This window comes from Numenius arquata, chromosome 9 (assembly GCF_964106895.1).
Source record: "Numenius arquata chromosome 9, bNumArq3.hap1.1, whole genome shotgun sequence".
Taxonomy (NCBI): Eukaryota; Metazoa; Chordata; class Aves; order Charadriiformes; family Scolopacidae; genus Numenius; species Numenius arquata.
The window spans coordinates 42,179,642-42,201,177 of NC_133584.1; the positions used below are offsets into that span (position 1 = coordinate 42,179,642).

At 39.1% G+C, this 21,536-nt stretch overlaps 1 protein-coding gene across 4 annotated transcripts in view; it reads right to left on the bottom strand.

Moving 5' to 3' along the window:
* Nucleotides 1–520: 520 nt before the first annotated feature.
* The window catches only part of MYT1L (myelin transcription factor 1 like), a 124,802-nt gene continuing 103,786 nt past the window's right edge, over nt 521–21,536 (bottom strand). For 2 of the 4 annotated variants that reach the window (XM_074154132.1, XM_074154131.1), the window contains exons 17-20: nt 8,246–8,337; nt 6,358–6,461; nt 1,587–1,730; nt 1,122–1,262 (exon numbers count right to left, since the gene is read on the bottom strand). In XM_074154132.1, the coding sequence (XP_074010233.1) occupies nt 1,122–1,262; nt 1,587–1,730; nt 6,358–6,461; nt 8,246–8,337 (481 nt within the window). Of the gene's footprint in view, nt 545–1,121; nt 1,263–1,586; nt 1,731–6,351; nt 6,462–8,245; nt 8,338–21,536 lie in introns of those variants that run through there. The other 2 variants (XM_074154134.1, XM_074154133.1) reach the window with 2 other exon arrangements.

Sequence of the window (21,536 nt, forward strand, 5' to 3'; positions counted from 1 at the left end):
AAAAATGGGACCAAATGCTTGGCAATGCAAAAGGAAAAATCTTTACTGAACTGCATTCCTACTACAGACAGCAACGAATGCAGTTCAGTAACTGAGAGACACAGATCATTTGTGTTTATCCCAAAATTAAAGATGTGAAAAGGCAATGTTAATTTTAAAATATTGTCCTCCATCTTGAATTGAAAACACAGAATTTCTGAAAGATGAACTACATTGCTATAACAGATAGTTCAGAGGGGCACTAGCAGTCCAGTAGAGACAAGAGAATGTTGGCTCCAAAGTTTATTTGAAAACAAAAGCTGAAATCTTCACGTTGTCCACCTCTGATATAGTTCTTTTCATAATGGAAGTTCCCATATTCATACCATGTAATGCTTAGAAGTTAATTAAAAAGTGCTGTTTAAGCTGCTTTGAATCTTCTGTCAAGTTTCCATGGCTTGATGTTGTCTTACAATAAATTACCCATTTTGTATCTTACATCTAATCCATGCCATTTTCTTGGAATTCAAAAAACCTCATTTTATTGCCCCCACCACACACCATCCTCCAAAAACAAAAGTCACATAATATTTTCAAGCATTGTTCAAAAATAAAGCATTTTTGCAACCAATTCTTGCTATGAAACAATATGCACACAAAATGTATTTCTTAAATCCCATAAAATCCTCCAACATGAGGCAAAATGATAGTGTTTAAAAAGTGGCTGCAGACCGCAACATTGTCATTCAAAGCTGTTTTTTTTTTTTGTCCATTTCAGTTCAAAATACTAAAACATTTAATCACTAAAGCATTAAAAAGAATTTACACTCTATTTATTTTGATCAGCTTACCTCTTCAGAAATATATATACCCCAAAAATGTGCATACATTAGCAGCTATAAACATTACATGGCATATCACACTATGTCAGCTTATATGAAAACGTACAAAATGTGAATGTATTCAAAAAACTATTCTGCAATTACTATCTTTAAAGCAAGACATAAAATCATTATGAAGTCTTGTAAGCATAACACTGTTTCAAACAGAAATAAATATATAACACTTTCTGGTAAATTACAGCAGCAAAAAACAAGAGGCATCCTTTTTTTAAGCAAGACTTTCACCACTATAGCAGCTGTTCAGACCTGAATTCCTCTCACAGCCTGCTTTATATTTTCCAGTAGGGCTTTATTTTCTGGACTCTGATAACGATCTTGATTTGTATACATGTCCGTCAAAGTGGTCACGTAAGCATCAAAATTTTGTTCATTGATTGGTTCCTACGAGATATTAAATAGTAGTTCATATACAACTTTTATTTTCTTAATCGTATATTCATTTAAGCATAACATATTATCAAGGCATATTGCCACCATTTTTTATAATATTTAAAATGCCTATTTAGTTCTTACTTAATTTTACAGGATACACTGGAACAGGCCCTCCATGTCTTTGTTAGCAGTTAAATGTATCTTTATGGTTTCAGTGTTGTTACCACAAATATCCAACTGGTTGATGAAACATAAACGTAAAAAAAAGACATCTATTGTATGAAGTGAACTGAAGATCTCCAAATTCCTTAACTTGTGCTCTCAATCACTTACCATATGTGGCAGCTGGATATTAGCTAGACTATGAATTAAAGACTGGCTTAAATTGGCCAATTCATGAAGAAGAGACTCATTTTGCTGTTCAATTACTTTGTTCTCCTCTTCTATCGTCTTCAGGTTGCTCTCCATTGTGGTAATCTAAAATGGAGAAATTTGTGTACAATGTAATATAAAGCAAGCTGTTATAAAGCATGCGCTCTTTGAAGGGAGAGATAACAGAAATACCAGGGAAAGGAGAAAAAGGTCTATTCATTCACGCTTAAAAAGGTTTTGCTTGAGTCTGCAATTCTTATCATTGTTAAGGGTTTTTTATTCCTACCGCATGTTGTATGACTTTAACAGCTTGTCTTTTTAATACTGGTAATATTGAATGAACTTGGATTTGATTCCACTGCTTTAGAGCTTTTCCTCTTGAGTTGAAAGGCATTAAGAAGGACCTTAGTTCTGCAAGTTCACTCGTGTGGTTAAACACTTCTGCTCCTAGGAGCCTACAGGAGGGACATTCTACAGCAAGTCAAGAATTTCTTGTATTTTCTGATATATAGTTAGTTAGTTAGTTAGTTAGTTAGTTAAGCATGCACAGCTCCTTGCTGCCAGTGTTTAGCTCCTTGTAAGCATAATTTGATTCCATGCAAATTCACAAGGCTGCTTTTGAAAGCTGAAAAATTGCATGCTATTGTGATGTATGTACAAATTCGGAAAGTTTTCTAATACATACAGTGACTTGCAAAACTGAAGGAATCAAAGAAAATTTGCACGTAGCCAGGAGAGTGGGTCTCCGGGGGATGACTCCACGTTCAGGTGAAGACAACTGGGAGTATGCTCTGCCTGTGTTCTCAGGTGATGGGACACAAGGTGGCTCAGACCCTGCATGGTGGCCTGCTTGAGCTAAAAAGCATTGCTGAGAGGCGACTTACCCAGGCTTGTGCAGAACACAGTGCTAATGAAGGTATAAGGATTTCAGATGAGCATTGGCTTATGTCCAACTCGTTGAGAGCACATGCAGAGCTCACTCGTATCTGTCTACACTTCCCTCTGTAGACCTGTCCTTACTTTCCATGTTGGATGACAACTGTTAACATCAATTACAAAGTCTACAGTGTGCTTTTGTGTGTGTGTGTAGGTTAAAATGTGCATTGACAAGAGGGCGAAAAAAGATGCCAGAGAAGTGGAAAAAATGCCAAAGAACACAAGGTTTTGAATTCTTAAAATGAGCTTTATCCTTTTCTACACTGGCATAGACAGTGAACTGTGGGAAGACCTGATACAATTTAAATGCTGATGGGAAGGTTGGGGCTTTTTGCAGTAGTAGCAGGCAGAAGGGGAAAAGGTTCTTAAGTGAATATTAACTTGACCATGGGTGAGTAAATTTTAGGAAATTGTTGGCGCAATCAGGTAGTTAGATGTCTGAAGTTTTATTCCGGACCTAGAGTTTCAATCTGCTTAAGGAAATGCAGCCCATTAACTGATAGAAGTAACTTTGGCAAATGACGTGGCTACATAAAACTATCTTCAAGTATCTCTTACTTTGACTACAGGTGTTCATATAGCAGTTAATCCAAGCTGTCGGTATTGCAGGGGCTTGGTTTTGTCACAATTAATCGATTCTGAGCTATTTCCACAAAATATTATAGGAGGCAAAATACTTGCTTCAGCTTTGAAACTGCTCCTGCTCTTGTTTTGTTTTCAGCTTGTTTATATCAGAGAGCAATGCTGTATGCAAATGCAAAACATCTTTCGTAGGTGCTTGTTAGAGTCAGTCATGCTCCGATATTTACCTCAAAAAATGTTTTTTATGTTACAGACCAAAGTGAAGAGTCTGATGTCAATGAAGGCGCAGTTCAGTACGGCACACTGCTGCTGCCTCACGCGTAGACAGGAGCTGACGTTTTGTAGGTTTTCTAGCTAGCTGAGCACTGCTACTTAGATAGATCTTTTTTCTTTTTTTCGTGTGAGTTGCTGACTATCTGCAAACACAGTGGCAGCTGATCAGCGTATCTCACAATTTCATTTAGTACTCACCTGTAAGTATCTTAAGATACCTGGCATACGTAATTATTGTATTCACTTGCTTAAAGGCTGAAATTTCCCTCCCCACATTTTACCCTAAAACTAATGTATGTTCACTTGTATCTGTTCTGAAAACAGGATAACCTGTTGCTTGCATGAGACACAGTTATCTGCAGACTTTTCTTTGCCCCTCTCACCTTTATGTTTGAAGGGACACATGCCCCTCTCATGCTTTTGGACTTGGATGTTAAATTTGAACAAATTTACTAGAAGATCTTATACTAAAAATACTTTCTTCAAAGTCTTAAGCAAAAAAGCAACTGAATAAAGAAGAGTTGTATGAATGCTCTAACAAAGAAAAAGGCTGCAGCATGACTTTTCACTTTATTATAAGATTCTACATGGAAGGGAAGGTCCTGTTGTAGGAAAAACTTTCACTGGCACTCACAATCATATGGGATGCAAATCCACATCAAGCAAGACTGTTACTACTTCTGGTGTTCACAGAACTTTCACTATTTTCCCACTGCGTATTCCCTGCCTGTGAGGTCTCACTGAAATCTAGGTTGCACAATGATTTTCTAAAGGTTTATGAGCAAACATTTTGTTATGTTCAATATAATTTTACTGTTGCAAATAAAGGGGACTGTTGGCTTTGATCCTCTTAATAGATTGATAATGACTACGATGTAACTCTATGTGTTGGAAATGCAAATTGCTTGTCTTCAGGAGAGTGTATGAATTCAAAATTGAGGCCTCTCAATTTTTGTGAAGTTTGACTCAGCTGGGATTTTCTGTTAGGCATCAGTAGCTAGTTGGGTAAGAATAGGTAAGTATTAGACTAGACTGCTTAGATTCTGTGGAATCTCTAGTGCAGGAAGTAAAGAACAGGTTAGACAAGCATCTGTCAAGGTTGGCTTAGGAAGAGCTGGGAAGTAGGAAGGAAAGAAGATTGGTGGACAAAACGTTTCAAGGTCTCTTGTAGCTCTATTTTCTAGAATCCTGTTAATTATTTTAATGACAGTATGTTTTTGGCAGTCATTCTACCCTTTTGGTAAATCTGCTGCACCAAGGTGTGAAAAGCATCCTTGCAACTTCATGGTAAAATCATCACATGATTTTTTTTTAACCAAGAATATGCGGTGGTCCCAGGTAGCGCCTAATCTGATTTCTTCTAAGAATATGCAACAGCACTGGTCTGCGAAATGAAAGCTGGAACTGAGACCACTGAAATACAACTTCATTTTGGATCAAAACTTAATGTGAAATTCCTAGCTACAACTTTGAAACTCAATACGTGTTTTATGCCTGTGATAGTGTTACCATGGCTAATTTTTTTTATTCATCTGGCCAAAAATAAAATTAAAAATGCAGAAAGTTATTGACAACTAGAGCATTTACCTAATATATACATAATGGCCAAACTGCTTCATATTTTTTAAAATCTCAGCTAAATCAATCTGTATGTGAATTACACCTACATTGTTGTATTAAGCAAAAGAAAACATAAGGCACATTGGAAGTGGCCAGATTCAAAACTTAGGACCAAATTCCTCCATAATAAGCATAAATACATATAATTTTCCTGCCATTGATTATTCATATTGCTTTACATTCTCGCAGATTTTGTCCTTGTTACCCTACAGTTATATTAGGTCACATCTGAAAACTGTGTAAAACGTAAGTCAAATCCTATAAAGGCTGAATAATTACACCAGAACCCTGAATACAGGCATAAAATAGAAGTGAGGTTTCAATATCAATTTGGCTAAGGTTTAGAAGTCAAAGAAAAACCAAGCTGAAGAGGCAGATCCTGCCTTCTATTTATAGGTATATAAGAGGAGGAAGAGAACAATGGACATGGTGCTCTTCTCCACAAGAAGACAAAGAAGTAACCACGAATCGTTTACTCTGTCTCCATTAAGATCATTTAGATGTTTATGACCATGGGACTAAAGGCTGATAAATAGTGAGGAAATCTCACCATTGGTGAGACTGGTGGTAAATGCCAGATTTACCACTCAGTGGTGGTAAATCTCACTGTTGGTGACTGTGCTCAAATCACATGAAGAAAAAAGCACCAGAAGCTAGGTTGGACACTGGAAAATACCAGGGAAAGAATTAATTTCCTTCCTTTGCTTTTTTCATGCAGTTTTAGGACTGCAGATTAATGAGGTTTTAAATGATAGTCTCATGTTAGGTTTTCCCTTTTTTTTTTTTCTTTCTTTTTCCCCTGAACAGATTTATGTGGAAACTAAAAGGAATTAAGCTTGATCTGTGGAACCACTACTGCTGCCAAGGGCTGCACTGAGTGTACCACATGATGAAGTGTAACAAGTATTCTCTTACCTATCTAAATTTTCTCTGTAAGGCAGACCTGGCAAAAGCCATGTTGTTCATGTGAACTCCTTCACCTTGTAACTTATGTTAATGACCATGATGTCGCACAATATTTTAACTGCTACTAAAAAGGCACAGCCTAATCAAGGAGAAATACAAAGCTGACCATGACAGGTCACGCTTTTGCCATTATTTTAAAGAATATAGTTTGCTAAGCTCTTTTTTTTTTTTTTATGATGTTAACCAATGTGAAAATTGCATAATGGATATTGTTTTCTGCTTTTATAAATGGCAAATCACAGATAGAAATCTTAATATGTAAGAAACATAAAAGGGAACAATGTATTTCCTATAGCTTCTTTAATCAGTCACGCAGAAAAAAGCAGCTGAATTTAGGGCTTCATAAAACTGTTACCTGAGTTCTGAGTTTAATCATATCAGCTTCCATCTGGGAGTTGGATTCATTTAATTCTTTGATTTCTTCATCTAACTGTTTAATTTCTTCATCATTTTCTATACCTGTGTGATACAAAAATAAAAGGGGTGTTAAAATAATTAAGCTTTGAATCAGACTTCAGTGAATTGATTATTTCCATATTTGAAAATAAATTTATTTCAAGTAAAAGTACTAAAGTAAAAAAGAAAAAGGAAGCATTCTTCAAACTTTTCTTTTGAAGTTAAACCAACATATTTTCCACTACTTTTCTTTTTAAAATTGCAGTAATTTTCCAGCAAGAGGTTTGAAAATGCCTAGAGGATCAGTAAGACACACCATTTTCTTTATATGTGCTGATTTAACTTTGTATTATAAGAAATGCACCTGCAGCAACAAATTCTGCTCCACTGTCTTATGTAACTTATTTGAAAGACTGTGTCCCCTTACAGATCTTTTGAAGGAAAAGAAAATATCTTAACATACTAATCTCTTCACACTACAGCATTGTCAAAATCATTTATAACTTATTCAGAAGATTTTTTTTTCCCAACACAGTGAAATTTTTTTGTTGATGTACTGGGATATATTCAGATTCTGCTGTTGCTTTTAATGATTTCATGGTTCAAAAGGGTGTTGTTAAATAATGATATGTAGAATAATTTGCAAAATGGAAGTGATTTCTGAGTTTTTAAAACATTTTTTAAACATTTAGAGAAAATAATTTTAAAGTTATCTGCATTTTTAAGGATTCAGACAAGAATAAACTGTAAAGATTTTATTTATTTATCCTTTTAATTACTATAATGAAGCCTAAAGTAGTCCTGGAAAGAGACAGACCTATTTTCTCTCAAGCCAAAGTATGAACTCCTAAAGCTAGAGAAACTGGTGTTCCCACACTCTTGTTTTTACTCCAGTGTGAATGCTGCATACCTTTTCCCACGTTGCCTAATAGGAATGATGCCATGTGTCCCCTTAAGTACCCAAAATATCCATATACCAGTCCTTAAGGCATTCTTCCTGGGCATGGCAGGTACAGTTTTTCAGGTTGCAGAGAAAATTACATCCAGATCTTCTACTCTACCAGGGAGTATGGAACTGAAAACTGTGTGTATTGAACAAAGCCAAAGCTTTCTCCAGCTGTGCTGGCAACGTGGCTTGAAACGCCTCCTGCACTGTGTTGAAATACCTTGTGGCTCTCAAACACAGTCAACACCAACAGCTGAGGAGGCACGCACTGTCACAGACTAAGCGACTACACAAAGTTTTCCAAGAAAACTCAGGACTTAGGCACCTCCCAGACAAGCCTTTTGTGTGTCACTTATTTGAACTGAAGCACCTATGTTTTGCTTCTGTTGCACTTCAACTATCAGGGTTCTATCCTGACTTTTATCGGAGGTGCTTTCACTGTCTTCCCTGCAACTTAAGGTTCCCAGGCAGGATTGCAGATTATTGGAGATGAAATGGCACAAGGCCATCTACATCTGCCAGAGGTTATAGAGCCACAGCTCCAAATGAATTCAAGGGGGCTTGTGAGGACTTGACACTCTGGAAATCAAACCTTTTTCCTCTTCTGAATCCCACAACGATATAAGACCAGCTATCCACCTTTGATGAATGAGACATGAACCAGAAAATTATAACGGTATATTCTACTTTGAAATATTTTAGTGTTTTAGATTTATGTAGACATAACTCAGACCAGCCTGACAACTCCACTGCTGGCTCAGACTTCCACAGCATAAACCCCAGTTTTGCTTCTACTGACAGTGAATTCACTATTTATACAAAGAAGATTCACACGTGTAGGAAAAAAAAACTTTAGTTTACAAAGAAGTAATATTTAAAAATGTAATGATTAAAAATTTACCGTTACTGGCTCGCTGCTTTATTGTTAGCATTTGTTCTCCAGACAGCTTTGCTTTCTTCATTGCTGAAGTAGCTCTGGGGCATCCTGATAAACTGTGAACAGTAAGGAGCCTGTTAATTTTGATAAGTTATTGAAAATAAATCTGTAATCCAAAGCTGTAATAAAAACAGTATCAGAGACAGTTTATCTTCACTGCCTAGCACTGAAAGAGTGTGTTAGTCTGAAAAAAAAAAAAACAACAAACTCACCAGTAGTGATTTCACAGTTTTATTCTTTCTTCCAAATTCTTTTTGTACAGACAGCTAATATAGAAGTCAGATATATTTTGCAAAACTATAAGCCTGGGAACAACAGTCCAATTTTCTAAAGATGCAATGATCTTATTAAAAGGTTTTATTTTAAAAACAGTTACTGTGTACACCTTTTGTATTTACATGTCCCTGCTCTGAACCTTCTCCCTTTTTAATTTGTATGTTCAAACATGGAACTGAATGCTGAGAAGGGGACATGAGCTACCTCTCACAACCAAATGACTAACTCTTACGAACTATGCTTTTCTTTGTGAATATTACTTACCGAGCTGGCTAAATTGCCCTTTTCTAAATTGTTTCTTAAAAAGGCAGTAACTATGTGTTGGCTTTTTGTTGAAGTCCAGGAAAAGTCATTCCCATAAAAATGCCTCAATAAGGGATATATATCTCTTATAAAGGGTATTTGTTACACTTAACGGATGTAGATTCAGTTATCTTGTCTCCCATATTGCCAAAATATTAAGCTTTTTAATTACATCGTACAAAACAGTTTGATAACAAAGGCAGTCTTAGCAGGTTTTGTTGTAAAAATAAAAATAATGATCAGACAGTGCTCACTGTTGTATAAATAATTGTATAAACCAAACAATCCCCCTTTTCAAAATCACACCTTTAATGTTGTTGCACTATCTATCACAGGTAAGAGAAAATACATATTCAATCTAATTTAACGATGGATAGTCTTATTCTGAGCAAGCTTTAGCAGTGAAGGCAATTTGGAAACTTACTAAACAATTCCTTATTGATTCAACATTTAAGGGTTCATAGCTATTGAAACTGAGTAATGTCACATACTTCTCATTGCATACACTCATATTTATATTTCCTCTTCAGAATGAAAGGAGGACTTTGGTTTTTTTACAATTTTTAATTGTGCAAATCAAATTCAAAGCATATACTCAAATAATCTCTCTGTAATGTGGAATGAGTTTCTGAGGAATATGGTACCTTTGATTAAAAGCATTTATTTAAGTAAACACCCAGCTTCCTACTAAATAAAGTCCTCTAATTTAAGTATAATGTTTAATTATTGAAAATAAATAAATTGCTCAAGATTTCTAGAAGAATGGGGGTAAAAAGAGACAGAAGACAAAATTTTGTCTCAAATACCTTGAGATTTTACTTGCCTTCCCATGACTGGCAAGCCAAAGAGTACAAGTTAAAGCCTTTTCAGTGCTTTAAGAGTTAAGCAAAATATGCTTTAAACATCTCAAAATTTCAAAAAGACCAAGAAAAACATGCTAGCTAGTTGTTTTGGTAAGGATAATACTTATCCTCACATGAAGTTCAAAGCCTTTACAGTTGATGCCTTTCATAGGTTTTCTGTTACATGTGGAATTACTGTGTAATCCTGCTTTGGTTTACTTTTTGTATTTTAACAAAGTTTACACTGACTTTTACATGGAATTCTGCAACTTTTCATTCCAGCAAAGAATGAGTAAAATTAATCACAGTTATCTCACTTGCTACCGCTATTATTCTCATACACATGAGAAACCATGCAAAAAGAAAATATAAACACAGTTGAGTCTTTTTCCATAATAAAAATGAATAAGGCTTTCTAACAACACTGCTGGGGGTACTGCTGTAATAAATACAGTATAAAAGTACTGAGCCATCATTTATCTCCGTCAGGTTGTGGAAGCCACAGGGCTTGTAGTGACAGCATTTTGCTGGGGCTGCGAGAAACACCAACGCCCAACTCGGGGCTTCCTGTGAGCTCCTGATTCAGCAGGAGCTATGAGCGGCTGCTGCTGCCACAGAGACAAGGTATCAACAACCAGCTGATCATCAGCACCTTGTCCTGTTGAGATGCAATGTGTCTTGGCTCTCGCTTAATTTCTGCTGTTAGGCCTCATCTCTAATTTGAGAAAGAAAAGTATGGTCTGGCACATCATCCTTGAAAGCCAACTTCTGCCGTAATTTACAAAACACTATGAAAAATGCATTGAACTGTGACATTAAAGTGATCTAGTGTCAAATCCTGCAAACTTCCTGTAAGGCATGTGCTAGAATTTGAGGTCTGAATTTTTGCTGGTTGCCTGGAGACTTCTGACATCATAACACATCATTTGTACTGGAAATGTGCCTTTTTTGGGCATGGATGCTAAATGGAGAGGTGCATGGCTGGGACCTATCATGCAGCTTTGCTTTGCAGGGCATGGCACTGTCTATGCAACAGACATTTCTAGGACTGACAGGTAGAAAGAGTGACTGGGTTTTACGCCATGCAAGTTCAACCTGCATTAATCAGGCTTGTTTTTACAGGAAGACTTCATAAGAGGAGGCGTGCAGAGGTAAAGTGCTAGTAGCTGTATAAACTCTACAAAATATGGTCTATCCATATGTACAGCTACATCTTATCCCGACTGCCCTGAAGAGTAATGACTAACGGTGTCCTGGTTTGAGTCATCTAGAAGGTATGCAGGAAGACTAGATGTGCAAATTAGGATAAAGAGTATACAGTGATTGCATCTGTTAGAGTTGAACACAACCTGAAGAATTAATTTTCTTTCTTCTTTAAGACTGTGGTTGCATGACCACAACCTATGCCTTGCCATATAATCAGTGGATTTAGAAAATAAGGTGAAATTGATCCCAAAATAAAAGGAAAATTAATGGGGAAAAAAGTTTGAAAGGGTCATCCAGCTAGTGTTTAGTGCATATTTACCAAGAAATTTAGTTTAAAAACAAACAAATGCAGGCTAAAATCCTGAACTGCTTCAAGAATGGAATTGCACTGTCTTCAGGGATGCAAACACGAGAGGCCGCCAGAGTGGAGGATCATTGATCAAGTGAAGCAATTGTCTGGGTGACTGATTTTAGTTTTCTGGGTTCCAGCTGTGCTCTGTTAAATACATTTTTTGCCTCAGCGGACAGATGCAGCAGACAGATCCTCTTGAAGCTGAAGGAATTGTACTTGGCTTGTCAAGTGAAGAAAACATTTTCCAAACAGAGAAGTAGGGATGTGGGAAAGGAGGAGAGAAAGGTCAAATAAAACGCAACTTTTATATACGGTGAGTGAAGTGCTTAACTTTACAAAGAAAGAAAGAACAGGATGCAAAGAAACCAGAGCCTCAACCTGGAGTACCCAAAAAGCATCCCGAGGGCTAGCTTTATCAACGCTATAAGATATTTATAGACTCACTACCACAGTGTCTTTTCAAAAAGTTAAGAAAATGAAACACTTTTCCTGTTTATTAAAAATAACATTGTCCATAGACTAGAGAAATGTCACATTCAAGGGACCTCTTTCAACTAGAGACAGATCCAAAACAAGCCCTAGATGTAAAATCCTTTTGAAATTCACGGAAATACAGATCACACTGAAAATTACAGTTTTGTTTTGTTAATGGATGAAACCCTACTTTTATGGCTAAGCTCCTGAGCTATTTGGTAATGTTTGAAGTTCAAGTTAAGAGATCAAACTCAGTGATCAAAGTGGCCCTTTCCTTGGTTTAATATTAAATCCAAGAACCACTCATTTTTTTCTGTGTTGAAGGGTATCAGCTTTAGTGATTTCCTTATTCCCATGAGTAAATTCTGCCACACACCTTAAAGGATGAAATACTCTATGCACAACTCCAGCAGAGATAAAAGGAACCCTCCCTAGCCCAGCACTCATTTTTATTTACATTTAAGGGTGATTGGCTTTTCCCCAGGTTCTTACTGAGCTGTGAAGTAAAGGTAGTCCAGGAGAAAGGTTTTACAAACAAGCTAGTTCTGTTTGCATGGAGGTTGCTGCAACTCACAGAGGAATCTCTCCTCCTCCCCACTGGCCACACAACCCCAACTGCCTTTGTGCGGTGTTGGAAAAAATCCTCTGTTCAGCTCAGTTTCAGAATTCTTCACTGGAAAAGAATAATTCTGATTAATGTGGCCCTTTTTAGGCTCTGGTTAAAGCTTTTTTTTTCTTTTTTTTTTTAATCAGAGGGAAATCTAACTTAAAAAAGACTAAAAGCTTGACGTAACATGGAAAGTGGCAGCTCCTAATCCAAGTTGCTTTCCAAAGCTGCTAAGGACAGTAGCTGAGATTTAATTCTGTTTAAATAAATCTTTGCATTGGTTCCAGAACTTAAAAAAATTAAAACACTACCCAAGTGGCCACAAAAGAAATATAGCCATTACGATTAAAACAAAATGTAACATTTCAAAATTATTTTAATGATATCTGATCACTGTTTCAAAAAGACTTTCAAGAAAGGACTGCTTTCTAATTTTAGAGGTGGAGGGTTGAAGTAGTATTAAAATCTGGTCAGTCAAGCACCAAATGGACAATGATATAGAGTGAATGGCCATGAAACCCAGAAGATGACAGGGTATCTATTTTTCATTTGAGGATTTAAAAGGCAAATAGTGTTAATGCTTAATCCCTCATAACAAAAGCATAAAACAAGCATCAGGTAAGAGAAAAAAAAAAGAAATTACTCAGAACTGTAAACATGGCCAAGCTGAGAGAAAAGGCTCTGAAAGCAGACTCAATTGGAAAGGAATGCCCCTGGGGCATAAATATACACCAGAAAAAAGGATTAATGAATCTTGAAATGCTGGAACTGTAAAAGCATTGCCAAAGTTGCCCTTCAGCTGGCCACAGTAGTCCTGTGGCAAATTAACATCATATTTTGTTAATTAAAGTTCCTTAGTCAGCAAAGAGGCTCTGTGGGTGGGCTTCTCACATGTGCTGATGAGCTTTGACCTGTATCATCCCTGAACGGGGAAAGAGGTTTGGCTCTTGCCCAACGATGCAACAACTGCTCAAAAATCTCTCGTTTGTTCTTTGGTGAGTGAGGCAGCACTGCAGCACATTACACGATTTACAGGTGGCCCTAGCACTAAGTTAAGGGGAAGGAGTGTGCACTTAATGGGCCACCACTGAGTGGCCCAGGAGCTGGGGGCTGGCTACCGCAAAGTTTATCAGCCTCTCTCCTGTCCTGTGACTGCACACAACAGGACAGATGACCTGAAGACCAGTACTGGTCATTTTAATAGGGCAGGTATTGTGAAGGAGAAAACAGGCTGAGATTTCCCTGTGTAGAAATAGATAAGGTGTATCTCTAGCTACGTACCTCTGCTTAGTGCTCTTAGGCAGCTCAAAATTTCAAGTGATCTATGTAGTGACCAAGCCCATCTCACTTAGACACTTAAATAAAACACAGTTTCTCTAGGCACTTGTATAGACAGCAGAGAGAAAAAGGTACTCCAAGAGGAAAATTCATCCCACCTGAAATTTAAAAAGCCATCCAGTCCTCTGCTTTTTTTGTGGGCTATGTCTGGAATGAGGACAAACAGGCTTATAACCAGAGAGCTTCTGCTAAGTGCCTGAAATGAAGGAGATATCACATTGCAAGCACCTGTACAAATTACTGTCTGCTGTCATTTGTCAGGTCTGCTCAGCAAAATGACTTTTCTTGTTTATATTGTGCAGTCTGCTTTTTCTAATATGAATTTCATATTATTTTCTCCTTGACTTTCCCAAGGTAAGTAAACCTCTTAAGTCCTTTTAGATTAGCTCTCCGTTAGGAGCCTTCCAGTTTAATAGACTGTACATCTGATTAAAATGCTATTCCATTCTTCTTCCAGCTTGTAATGAAAAGAGCTTGCAGAACTACCCACAAAGGCCCTAACTCTTTCAACAACCAGGCTTTGCACTTAGTCACTTCTGACTTTTGCCAAATTTTAACTGATCTGACTGAAATCTTCCATGGTAGCTGTCTGGCCAGGCTCAGGTTTTTTTTCCAAATGTCATAGAAAAAAATATTACATTTCTCAGAATACATTTATATACTGTTGTTTTGTCCATATACCTTGTTCTGTCCATACTGAGGAGGGAAAAAAGCCCCAATAACTCAGTGAACATTTCTAATTGTCTGTTAATTGGAGCAAGACTTGACATTTCACAGGGTATTGTTCTGAGTTTGGAGTTGCATTCTGCTGTCCTCGTGAAAACAAACATAGATGTGGCAGAGTTACAAGCCTCTGACAGACCGTCACTTGGCCATGCTCAGATGTGAGCTAGTGTTTGGCTGCCAGACCCTCCATGCACTTTGTGTGTATGACAAGTGGGAGCGCCTTCTCTGCCATCAGACCCGTTCAGGGCTGCAGGGCCAGGGGCAGAAGGCTGCTGGCTGGAGGCAACACTGGTGAGACCGCCTGTCCTGTTCTGCCAGCGCTCAGAAGAAGTTACTTGAGGGCCAGCTACTTCAAATGCTGAGGACCGAGAAGTGCAGAAGTCAGAAAGAAGATGGAACAGGAGCCACGGGGCGGGAGGGGGCCGGCACAAACGCAGTATGAGAGGAGGAGGATGTTGAAAAGCAATTTGAAAGACCCTTTTCCCTTGAGATTATGGGTCAACACAAGATTCCTAAGTAAAAAGATCCTTTGTATTGCAGATCCACCTCACAGATTTTAGTTGAATATTTTTCTTCTTTATGTATATAATTATTACATTTAATTGCCATGTTTCTCTCCTTGCCTTCTTGGAAATGTCAGCACGTTTGCATGTCTGTCATCTTTCAATAAAGTCACAATGATGACGCTTATCATTGTCAGTTGTAATTACTGCTAAATGCAGTGAGTTTGGTTAGTTCTTCTATACTCTAAACGTTTTAAGACTTTCTCTTGCTGAATTACAACGTAGAGCTTGTAGGAAAGAAATAACAGATGAGAAATGGCAAAGTAAATCAATTGCAGGGAGGGGACAGGCACATTAAAAACAAACAAACACCCTAAACAACTTTAAAATACCTACCAGGGGAAAAAGCAAAAAAATGACAGTTAAGAGTGAATTAATTTTGACTAAAATGTGGTGCTCTGACTGTAGCAACAAATAAAACAAAGGACAAGAGTTGACTTGACAAGAGACCTGGCTAGAAACAGATGCAATCGAACAATTGAATGAGTTGCCTATAAAAGCTTCATACAAATCTGGGGTATTTATGTTTCATAAACAGATAAATGGAAGAACAAGAAAAATTTCCTCTCTGCAAAGTTTTTACTATTTTCAACATTATCTTCAACATAGCATAGGAACACCTTTCAAAAGTGTTCTTTAACCTCTGGTTCCCAACAGATGTAATTGCTGGACAGAAATTCCTCACAAACACAGTATTTTGGAAGTTTAGAGCATCCTGAGAATTCAGCTGGCAGTTTGGATTCTATGTGTTTTAAAGAATGCTCGTAATTGGCTTAACTGTGAGCTTCTGAGTCTGCTCAAAACCAAAAGAGAAGCGTACCAGAGATGGAAAAGCAGACAAATACCCCTTGAGAACTGCGAGGGCATTGCCAGGGAATGCAGAGGTGCAGTTAGAAAAGCAAAAGCTCAGCTTGAATGGAAATTGGCCAGACATGTCAAAAACTACAAGAAAGGATTCTTCAGGTATGTAAACAACAAGCAGAAACAGAAGGGAAATATTGGCTTGCCGATAAACAGGAGAGGTGAATTCAACACCAGCAATGCTGAAAAGGCAGACATTCTCAACACTTTCTTCACCTCTCTCTTTACCAGCACTATTGGGCTCCAGGCCTTGGGAGCAAAAATCCAGGTTAATGCAAGCACAGACCCACCGCCAGTGAAGGAAGAGTTGGTACGTGAACTATTACAGGAGCTTGACCCCTACAAATCAATGGGCCTTGATGCTATCCACCCAAGGGTGTTAAGAGAACTGGGTGGCGTTGTGGCAAGGCTGCTCTCCATAATCTTTGAGAAGTCGTGAACATTGGGGGACCTCCCAGAAGACTGGAAGAAGGCTAATGTCACCCTCATCTACAAGAAGGGCTCAAAGGAGGATCCAGGAAACTATAGGCCCATCAGTCTTACTTCAGTCCCTCAGAAAGTTATGGAACAAATCCTCCTGGGGGCTATCACAAGTCAAATCTTGGCAAAGCCAGCACAGATTCACCAATGGCAAATCGTGCTTGACAAACCTGATCACTTTCTATGACAAAGTAACCTGCTTGGTTGATGTGGGGCAAGTGGTGGACAGTGTCTACCTGGATTTCTCCAAGGCTTTTGATAAGGTTCCCCACAGCCCCCTCCTGGAGAAACTGATGAGTTATAATCTAGACAAGTGGTCTGTGCAGTGGGTGGGGAACTGGGTGACAGGCTGTACCCAGAGGGTGGTGGTAAACAGCTCCTTTTCAAACTGGCAACCTGTCACAAGTCAGTTCGCCCAGGGATTGATACTGGGCCTGATGCTGTTTAATATCTCTATAAGTGATCTGGATGATGGGATCAAGTGTACCCTGATGAAGTTTGCCAATGAGTGGGGAAGTGGACACTTTGAAAGGGAGAGCTACCCTGCAAGAAGACCTGGATAGCCTGGAAGAGTGGGCTAACAAGGACCTTATGAAGTTCAACAAGGACAAGTGAAAGGTCTTGCACCTGGGAAAACATAATCCAGGAGTGCAACACAGGCTGGGAGCACAGCACAGGCTGAGGAGCAGCTCTGTGGAAAGGGACCTGGGGGTCCTGGTGGACCACAAACTCAATATGAGTGAACATTGTGCTGCTGTGGCACAGCAAGCCAACAGAATCCTGGGTTGCATCAACAAGAGCATCACCAGCAGAGATAAAGAAGTCATTATCCCACTCCACTCAGTGCTGGTCAGGCCACACCTGGAATACTGCGTTCAGTTTTGGTCCCCACTATACAAAAAAGATGTGGACAGGCTGGAGAGGGTCCAGAGAAGGGCCACCAAGATGATCAAAGGACTGGGAAGCCTGCCATATGAGGAAAGGCTGAGAGAATTGGGTTTGTTCAGCCTTGAGAAGAGAAGGCTTAGGGGAGACCTTATCACCATGTTTCAGTAGTTAAAGGATGGCTACAAAGAAGATGGAGACTCACTTTTTACAAGAAGTCACATAGAAAAGATGGGTAATGGGTACAAGTCATTCCTGGGGACATTCCCATTGGACACAAGAGAGAGATTTTTCAGAATGAGAACGATCAGCCATTGGAATAATCTCCCCGGGGAAGTGGTGGATTCCCCATCATTGGACAATTTTAAGATTCATCTGAGCAGGGTGCTGGGCCATCTTGTCTAGACTGTGCTTTTGCCAAGAAAGGTTGGACCAGATGATCCTTGAAGTCCATTCCAGTCTGGTATTCTATGATTCTATGAATTATTTTTTTGTTGTTTTTACACAGGGTATTTTATCATGACATATCTCATTTTTGCACTGTGGTTCACAGCACCAAACCACAGTATTAGTATGCACCTTCCAGTATCTTTAATTTGCATTAGTCTATAGTGAACACGGCATCATATATATATATATATCTCCATATATATATATGGAATCTCAGATCTGATACAACTTTAAATTATATTTTCAGTTGTTTAATAAAGCTTCTAAGTTTTCCTCTCTGCATTTATTTGCAGATATCAGAAAACTTTTTTTAACTTTAAAACTTTTTTTAAAATTCAGGTTTTATTTCAAATAAGCTTCCTATCCTGCTGAAAAAGCCAACACCAGCTAGGAACCGATTACTTCCATCTAAATTCTGGTCACTTTCCTTTCTCCATGAACTGAAAGGAATACCTGGCATTTAGTATCTCAGACAACTTAGTGCAATGTAAGTCCTGCCTCACACAACACTGCATTAACACAAAGTCTATTTCAGGTCCAAGACTCTGCAGGACTGATTTTGCTCAAACAACAGAGTTTGCAAGCCTACACACAAACCATAAAAATCAGAATAATCTGAAGCCTTCTCACGCCCTTTGTAACCATATAGCTCATTTCTAAAAGGCTCATTCGACTCATGAACTAATGCTAAGTATTTTTATGTCTAAGAGCGGATGTGACTTCAGGCAAACAACAACTGAATGGAGCAGTTTAGGAGCAAATTTGCAGCCACGAGCACGTCTGCAGACGCAAAGCATCTGGATTATAGAGCTGCTGCCCCTTTGGCACTCTGTATGTGAACACCCACCCCAGAAAACCCTGGGGTGAGATGCTGTTCTGTGGACACAGGCTCAGGCTGCAGCCCTAAGCACCAGGAGGTTTGACTACAGGTGGCACTTGCAAACCTTCTCTTCAGAATCTCCCCTTCAGGTTTTTTAGACAGTATCTATTTCTAGCAAAGCATATTTAATGAGAAAAAGGGTCTGCACATGACAATCTACATTTCCATCCATCTTCCCTCATATTTGTCATCTCCCAAATGCTTTGAGCGTCCGGGAGCTCAGAGGTTCTCTGAGGATCTGTGCCAGCGTTAGTATCTCCCTGCTTCTAGCAAGCAGCTGCAGAGGGCAGCTCCAGTCTTGAGTTTTTATCTTTCTATCTCTTCAACTTTTCCTGATCTGCCTGTTCCCAGTCTTAGCAATGCAGCTGTGCAGCTCAGAGCCATGACCAATCTAGACTTTTTGGAGGAAACAACACTGGCAGTGCTCCTTCACCTCAGGATGTGCATGTGGGGCGACGGCTGAACTGAGTGCAGTGCTATTATCTTCCTGCAGGCTTTCTCACAGCCTTGCCGTTAACTAAGCCTTCCTACGCATAAAGTGGATATCCCATAACTGTCACATGTAAACATTTCCAGTAACCATCTCACAATTTCTACGTACATTTCTTCAGAAGGGAAAAGGCACGGGATGATGTGGGATTATGTGGATGTAGGGACTGTGAGCAGCCCTGCCGAGAAGCACTTGGCAATACTGGTGGATGAAAAGCTGGCCATGAGCCGGCAATGTGTGTTCGCAGCCAGCCCAGAAGGCCAACTGTATCCTGGGCTGCATCAAAAGAAGTGTGGCCAGCAGGTCTAGGGAAGGGATTCTGCCCCTCTGCTCTGTTCTCATAAGACCCCACCTGGAGTACTGTGTCCAGCTCTGGAGCCCTCAGCACAGGAAAGGCGTGGATCTGTTGGAGCAGGTTCAGAGGAGGGCCACAAAAATGATCAGAGGGCTGGAGCACTTCTCCTATGAAGGCAGGCTGAGAGAGTTGGGGTTGTTCAGCCTGGAGAAGAGAAGGCTCCAGGGAGACCTTATTGTGCCCTTTCAGTACTTAAAGGGGGCCTACAGGAAAGATGGAGACAAACTTTTTAGCAGGGCCTGTAGCGATAGGACAAGGAGTAATGGGTTTAAACTAAAAGAGGGAAGATATTTAAACTAGATAGAAGGAAGAAATTTTTTATGATGAGGGCGGTGAAACAGTGGCACAGGTTGCCCAGAGAGCTGGTAGATGCCACATGCCTGAAAACATTCAAGGTCAGGTTGGACAGGACTCTGAGCAACCTGGTCTAGTTGAAAATTCTGCTTTTCCACATTTTCATTTCTATTTAGCATTAACCTGTAAATGGGGAAAATATAACTTTATCATCTCTTGTATATTATAGCTTTACTAGCATATGTTTTTGTACTGGTTTTAGCCGGGATAGAGTTAGTTTTCTTCATAGTACCTGGTATGGTGCTATGTTTTGGAGTTGTACTGAAAACAGTGTTGATAACACAGTGATGTTTTCGTTACTGCTGAGCAGGGCTTACAGAGTCAAGGCCTTTTCTGTTTCTCACCCCACCCCACCAGCAGGCAGGCTGGGGGTGCACAAGGAGTTGTGAGGGGACACAGCTGGGACAGCTGACCCCAACTGACCCAAGGGATATCCCTTACCACATGATGTCATGCTCAGCAATGACAAAAAAATCTGGGGGAAGATGGAGGAAGAGGGGACATTCAGAGATACAGCATTTTTCTTCCGAAGTCACTATTACACATGATGGAGCCATGCTTCCCTGGAGATGGCTGAACACCTTCCTGCTGATGGGAAGTAGTGAATGAATTCCTTGTTTTGCTATGCATATTTAAGTGGCTTAAGATTTACTTATTAAACTCTCTTTGTCTCAACCCACAAGTTTTCTCACTTTTACCCTTCATATTCTCTCCCCCATCCTGATGGCAGTGAGTGAGCGAGCAGCTATGTGGGGCTGAGCTGCCTACTGAGGTTAAACCTACACATAGTAAGGGGAATTTAAAAGCTACATTACTGTGTTTGAAATGGGTGAACACTGATTTAAATAAAAGTGGGCAGGAGAAGAGAGCAAGAATATTGTTTTACATCTGAAAAGGCATTTCTGCATGTAATTTCCACGGAAGTCAGCACAAGCACTTTTCCCCTTCTGAGCTAAGGAGCAGAGTTGCTAAATCCAAGTATATTCTGAGAAAGTCTCCACTGATCACAGCATTAGAAATGATGCCGTCCAGAAAAATCTTCTTAAATCAAATATGAGGATGTAAGGGCCTGTTCAAGAACCAAACTGGAAAGCTACAGTATAATAACCAATTTACATTTCATTATAACCTATTTCATTTACCTATCCACTGACTCCATGCTTACATGCCTTCCAATTCATTTTTATATTGCTGATAGGTCACCTAATTTCACACTGGCCGCTCCTGCTAGCACAGGCTCCTTTTGAAGCACAGCACTCTTAATTCTATGCTTCAAGTCTCTCCTGATAACCCTCTGTTGCCATTCTTTCCTATGCAAACTCTTTGACAAAATAAAACTATTCATAGGAATTTCTGCAGACAGGCATGGCAAACATTGAAAAAACAGAAACTTTGTTGGTGCCTTTGTTCATAGGATTCAAAATTTACTGAAATTTTTTTTCCATTGGCTAATTATTTCTGCTTCAGAAGCATGTACGTACAAATATGCATACACTTAAAAAAATTCCAGGCTGTGTGATACCAGTTGGCGCAGGTTTTTAACTAAGTACTGATTTTCCAGCCCTTGTGGATCACCTGCAGGGTCCACTGATATTGGACAAGGTGCAACAGCAGCTCCAAGAAATCTTTGCCTCAAAAACATCAATATATATATCTTTTCTAATTAATACAAGAATTGGCATCATTTTCACAAGCCAGTCTGCTGTTCCAGTTTCCAGAGTATTACAGCTGCTTGGATAATAGCATATTAACAGCTGTCTACAAATGGTAGAATATAAAATCTCAAATAACACATTATGGACAACTACACATG